Source organism: Miscanthus floridulus, chromosome 18, assembly GCF_019320115.1.
Source record: "Miscanthus floridulus cultivar M001 chromosome 18, ASM1932011v1, whole genome shotgun sequence".
Lineage (NCBI taxonomy): Eukaryota > Viridiplantae > Streptophyta > Magnoliopsida > Poales > Poaceae > Miscanthus > Miscanthus floridulus.
The window spans coordinates 99,212,441-99,218,882 of record NC_089597.1 but is presented as its reverse complement, the minus strand read 5'-3'; the positions used below and the strand labels follow the sequence as shown (position 1 = coordinate 99,218,882).

The 6,442-nt window shown below is 44.8% G+C and overlaps 1 protein-coding gene across 1 annotated transcript; it reads right to left on the bottom strand.

Moving 5' to 3' along the window:
- Positions 1-229: 229 nt before the first annotated feature.
- On the bottom strand, positions 230-984 carry LOC136524254 (B3 domain-containing protein Os03g0212300-like). Its single transcript, XM_066517692.1, has 2 exons — positions 640-984; positions 230-505 (listed from the first exon to the last, which is right to left on the bottom strand). Exons 1-2 carry the CDS (start codon positions 982-984, stop codon positions 230-232), a joined length of 621 nt encoding a protein of 206 aa, XP_066373789.1.
- Positions 985-6,442: the final 5,458 nt, after the last annotated feature.

Sequence of the window (6,442 nt, the reverse complement as noted above, 5' to 3'; positions counted from 1 at the left end):
CAACTATCAGGGGCCATCCAACAAGTCCATAGAACCCAACAATTAGTTCACAATACAAATAGGTATGGACTAATAAAACAACTAATTGGCTAATTTTTAGCCATGGCTAACTAGTCGTAGTTCATCCAAACAGGGCCTAAGATAGTCTGGTACTAAGAAATCTTGACAGATCGGATAATAGTATTGATGAAACAACAAAATACAGATAGTGTCAACTCTTACGTCGAGTTCACTGCCTCCATCCACCGTTTGTCTTACGCACCTCCTCCTTGAGCTTAGCTTCATCATCCTCTAGCTCCTCCTCCCATTCCTCATCATCGTCATTGTTGCAAGTGGCCTCACGGATCATGCTAAAGAAGCAGGTGTCGCCGACGTTGAGGTTGTTGTCAGCGCAGAAGGTGCCCCACCCATACATGAACGACACTCGTAAGACTTTATTCGTGCGGGTCCTCTTCAAGCCCACAAACCAGGACTGCCTAGCCATCTGTAGCTCAACCATGCGCCACTGCTTGTAGTCATGCGCTCACTCAAAGTCCACTAGCACGTTCTTTGCCTCGCACAAAAAAAGACTGATGACAAAGAGGACAATGGTAAGTTGTGACATCGTTGGTACGTTCTGCGTCTTGTGTGAGTGCTCACCAGATACTTCGCTTTGAGGTAGTACTTCTTTAGGATCACTACAAAACTCCTCGGCTCCACGATGGATAGGGAGAGCTGACTACCACTAGCCTCGAAGTCGTGCGGGTACTGCTTGCTGCAGGTGGTAAGGTCAAACACCTTGGCATTAATATGTGACCGGATGTCATACCACAATACAAGAGAGAACACGTCTTGGAGGTCGAGGGCATGGGTGAAGTGCTTCCATCCCCGATGTAGGTACAAGTGACCGCCGTTAGGGAACACCTCCACCTTCCATCGGGCTAGGCTCTGCTCGTCGTCCAGACAAAGGTCGAGTTTCCAGCGACCTATGATGGCCCAGGCCATTGCAGCCAGCAGTTTCTATATGCACAACGATCAACATAGCCAGATAGAGAGCCAAGTTCATTCCCAAAGGCAAACCCTAGCAGATCGGATTTAGCATATAGAAAATGGCCACTTACTAATGTTTCTGCATACAATCTAGGAAGAAGGATCTTCATGCACTCTAGGTCACTCTGGCTTGGTCCTACCATGTCTTCTTGTAGCCTCGCCATGCCAATTAGGGAACTTGACAGTCTTGAGGAATCCTTGCTAGTATGTCTCTGTTCTTGTTCTCCTCTCATGGTGGTGGTGGTGGTGGTGGTGGGTGGGTGGGGGCTTTCTTTTTCTATGTTTCTAGTGTTGTCACAAATGCAAGAAGTGCACACACTGTTGGGGCATCAGTGGAGGAGCCAACATGTAGTAAAAACCAGCGCCGAGACTGATGCCGTCTCATCGGTGTAAATGGAGGAGACGTGCTCTGTTTTCATTAGTGTACGCATGGGAACGTCAATACTCCTACATCTCCGGTTGAACACGCCTTCTGCGGTACGACTAGTTGAGGTTCCCGAGGGAGTGCGACAGCACCCGAGGCGAAGCACACCAGTTCAAAAAAATCTTTATCTTGCCAACCCTAGAGAACCTATGATGGTCCGACCATTGTAAATCTAACCACGCCAGACACGCCTTCAGTCTGCCCCTTGACTATTGTGATTGCTTGGATTGGAATCAAATAAGTATAGAAAAGACCTATCACAACCGCACCAGGCATTAAAGTCTCAAGCGTGTCAAGAGCTCCTTTTCTCGAATCACTTCTTGTGTCTAGCTTTCCTGATGCATTCGCTTCACTCTCATATTTTACTGCGCTCGCAAGAAAGTCCGAATATGGCACATTTGATCTAGTTAGACACTATATAGTACAGCATTGTGAGTAAAACTATTGCCTACAGAGTGCACTTGGTCACAATATTTGTATCAGTAGTAGTTGTAGTCATGAGTGGCTTTGATCTGTGTTGAACCCAACTCGTCTTATTTTCATGTATTTGATAAGATTTGTTGAACATGCAAGAACCATGCATCAAGGATTATTTTTTATTTAGAAACCTTATACTTTATAGGATCACACAAGGTCTGGCCATCTAAAATCTTGACTACCCGGACGATGTGCTCCTGCATTCCCGCGTAGGCGTGCACGCATGGGTGGTGTTAGCAGCCTATTATAGCAGGGGACATCGCCTCCTGGCCCGTCACATTGATGTGACAGGGCAAAGCCCTGCCACCCACCCACGCAAATGTCTTGGTCGTGGGGTGACCGACAGCCCCCAAAATATAATAAAAGAGACAAGAGGCGAGATGGAAGGTTATACATGTTGCCTTCTCTCTCTAGAGCTCCTGATTCCATCCCAAAGCTTTTGCCTTCCACCCTACTGCGCTACCAATGCCTCCTGACAGGACCATGGTAGAGCAGATGAGGTCATCTATCGATGTGGAGTCCCCGGAGGCCTTCGATGCTGGCAATCCTCCACCGATAGACGGATCTCTCGTCGGCCTGCTCTCTAACCCACCAGTTCCCCCTTTCGAGCTAGATCATCACCGTTCTTCATGTTGTTTATCTTCATTTAACCAGAGTATGCAAGCAATGCTCACACTAGTATTTGTGTTCATGCTATTTAATTTAACTAGTATTTGGAATTTGCCTACTATCTCAATAGGTGTTCATGGGCATGATGGTATCCTAAGCCTTGTTCACCCCGGTGCCCAGTTCTTCATCCATGTTCATGCTCGGAAAGCAGCCCCACGAGGCATCCCTAGATGGAGGCAGCCACCCGCGATTCCATGCCATGCTGCATCGGTAAGTTCGGTAAAAGTCATTTGCCTTCTCAATCATATCGCTCTCCCCTTATCCTATATGGGCTTGAAGTTGGCTTACATTGTGCAGTGCTTCCTCCATGGTGGCACCATCCTAGGTCATGAGGCTTTCCCTCGGTGGTGTCAGAGAGTCATCCCATTGCCGCTTGCCGTCGTCGAGCCTGTCTGTCCCCCGCATAGCCCTCTGGTTCTGAAGTGGCGAATCATTAGAAGACCATGAATCCTTAGATGATGTAGAGTACCATCAATTATTGAAGGATTACCTAGAGGTCCAAGCAGATTTGTCATCGACCAGGCTAAACGCCAAGACGCTGCGCGGTGAGCTGGACACCACGCGCGATGCACTTCAAGCTTCCAAGAATCTGGCCTCCCAGGCATGAGCCGACTTAATGATCGCCCAGCAGTAGGCCCAACACATGATGAACCTTGTTGTGGCACTGAGGATGTGGGTCGACACCCTGGAGATGTCTGTGCTAGCCACCTGTAACACGGCCTTCCCCGTTAGAAGAGTGGATAATCTGTTGGCCGTAGACGAGCACCTTTGAGCCCTGCCGGCCTGAATTCAAGCCGTGCTGACCGAAGCCATTTGTCAGGGGGCTACCATAGTGCTGGCTACTGGCTAGCTTTAGATTGGCATAGTGGTGAACCTTGGAGTGGCAGAGCAGGGTTTTCCGCCACGTTCGATGGACGATGACATCGCCGATCTGATCAAGAGTTTTGAGCCGGCCGTTTTACCAAAGGTGGACGTGGATGAGATCCTACATGCCAACCTCAACCCTAGATCTATGGGACAAATCAGAAGTATTAGTAGTCATGAATAAGTTTGATCTACGGGATGCCCTTGCAAAATATGTGAACTCTTATTTGCATGTTGGTGTTAACTTTTGTTGAACTTTGTATCGGGCCTTGTTTGGATGCATGTGTATCCACATCAATCCACATGTGTTGGAGTGGAATGGAATGAAATTTAGTTTAATTCCACTCCAATCCACTTCAACACATGTGGATCAAGATGAATACATGCGCATCCAAACAAGGCCTTAGGTGGGTTAAGCTCTGTTCAACATGGTGTAGCTCAGGTCCTTTGGTCATTTTGTAGCTAGTTTCTAGCCCCTATTGGTTGCTTTTCACTGTAGATTTCTTTCTAGTTGTCTTTGATCTGATCTATAATATGCTAAACATTCATGAGTGCCTTTGATCTTTGTTGAATCCAACTCGTCTCTTTGATAAAATTTGTTGAACTTGAAAGAACCATGCAGCGAGGAGTTCATCTGAACAAGTCTAGAATATTGTTTTTGCTTTTGCTTTTCTGTTGTTTTGTTTCAATTTTATTTGTTTCCTTTAGGGATTCAATGAAAGTACTCGTACAAAATAGGTTTCCATGTATAACATGAGATGTGTCCGGCCTGGTCAGATTTACAATGCTAGGACTTTCTTGCGTGTGCAGTAAATTTAAATACCTATGTGGATCCCTAAAGGAAACAAAATTGAAGAAGGTAGATGTGACAACCATTACAATTTCAGCACTAGGAGCATGTCTCGCACTTACAATCTATTGAGCACGGTGTAGCTCAGGTCATTTGGTTTCTATTTGTTTTTTTTGTTGCCTTGGTGTCTTTGTCAATCTTTGTTGAACTTGCAAGAACCTTGCAGCGAGGAGCAAGTCTTGCCTCAGTGTAATGTAGAGCAGAGGAGCCATTGGTGTTGAAATGTTATTGTACATGTAAGAAAGTCCGACCGCAAGTCTTGCCTCAGTCTCATGCAGAACAGAGGAGCCATTGGTGTTGAAATGTTATTGCACACATAAGAAAGTCCGACCTTTGTACATTTGAACATATCTAACAGTATCCTCCATAGTTTTCCTCATCTTCCTATGATGCTTGTTATTGTGTCATTTACGATTTTAAGTTTGGCTAACTTAATAGTAGCATAGCCTAGTAGTACAATTTGGTGGGTGCATTGTAGTGCTTTTGAAGTGTCATTTTTTGTGTTTTGGAGTGCCCTCATCAGCATACCCCATGTACCCATGACATTAGAAATCAATATAAGTATTGTACTATAGCTAAATTAATGGATGAAATGGGAGCTGTAACACCACCATAACACATGTGCGCACCAAACAAATAATTCAATTTGCAAACAAAACAAAGATGGCACACTAGTTTAGCTGAAATAATGACAGCATCCATCATTAAGGAAATTAACATGTCCATAGACAACCAAACAACATTGGTCCATTTAAAATGCATGATAGAGAGATACATCAAATGCAGCTTTACTTTCTGTTCTGCTAATGAATCCAAGAACAAGGGAACATAAGAAAGATAGTATGGTCTGCAGATGAACTCTTTTTTAACAGTACGTCTACCATACCGAAAGACACGGACAGGGATGACATGAACTTGTTTGTGGTCCATGTTATATGCGATGATTGTTCCATCCTCCCTAGCAAAGAAAATCAAATTCAATTCTAGGTGAACTGTGATCACTATGTTCTCGTCATCAAAATCTGAGAAACCAAATCTAATATTAATCCTTCCAAATAGGATCCGCATGGTGGCCATATGCTTCAATGTCCAATTATCAGTACCATAGTCTTTAAGGATCTAGGTTGAAAGCTTGGAATCATTGGGACCATCAACAGTATATCAACACAAGTGACCCTGAGCTTGATGCATGGAGTGGTGAAGACCATCTGGCCTATCAATTTTTCTCCATGTGTTTCCCTCCATATCCATAACAAATATCATAGAGTACCTCCTAGAGTGCCCCATAATCTGCAGACAACTGTTAAGAAACACACTTGGTTGTCTGTAAAATGTCACATCAGTATGCTCGCCCCATTTAGATTTCTTATAGATCCATGTTGTAGTATGAGATGAGTAGATCTCCACACCTATACACACAGCGTTGACATCCACATATTCAATCACATGGAAGTGCGAGGAGGCTGTCGGATCAAACGCCAAGCAAGCCTCACCATTAGCATGGCCAACATCATGGGCGCTAGGCGGCAAAATTTTAAACTTCTAGGTCATTGGATTGCAAACAACATAGCAGTATCCATCAGCCCCAAGACACCAACATAGGATGAGGTCATTCTAGCAATCTAAGAGAGCTACATTATCAATGTTGAAGGGCAAGAATTCCAAGGAGTGGGGGCGTACACCACGGACGACATTGGTGAAGTTTTGATTATCATTCTCACTGTCATAGAAGAAGTCGGCCATAGTCTGGGGCAGCTTCTTATGGTTGTTGGGGTCTAAGATGAGGTTTTTCCAGGAGCGATAGACACATTTGTAGCAGAACAAGGAGCAGGAGGGGAGGTGGCAGAGGATCTTGAAAACAACATCCTCCGTGAGGCTGGCTAGTGCGTACCTCTTGTTGGGCACCTCCTCCATTTCGTCAGTGTGCAGTATGATGAGAGCTTCCTCAGTAATGAGATCACTGAAGAGGAAAATAATCCAACAAAGATCCATCAGTGAAGTCCACAACTCATACCAAAGTACAACTTGAAAAACCATTAACAATTTTCATGGTATGACCTCATGTAAATTTAGAGTAGCACCACACATATAATATAACTCAAACTAGAATAGCAGTTAATGGAGCTATA

What these genes read in the sequence shown, in the direction of transcription:
- LOC136524254 (XM_066517692.1), bottom strand. Translation starts at nt 984, where the DNA reads ATGGCCTGGGCCATCATAGGTCGCTGGAAACTCGACCTTTGTCTGGAC. An exon ending in ACCTCAAAGCGAAGTATCTG is followed by an intron (nt 506 to 639) that starts GTGAGCACTCAC and finishes GACTACAAGCAG; the next exon opens with TGGCGCATGGTTGAGCTACA.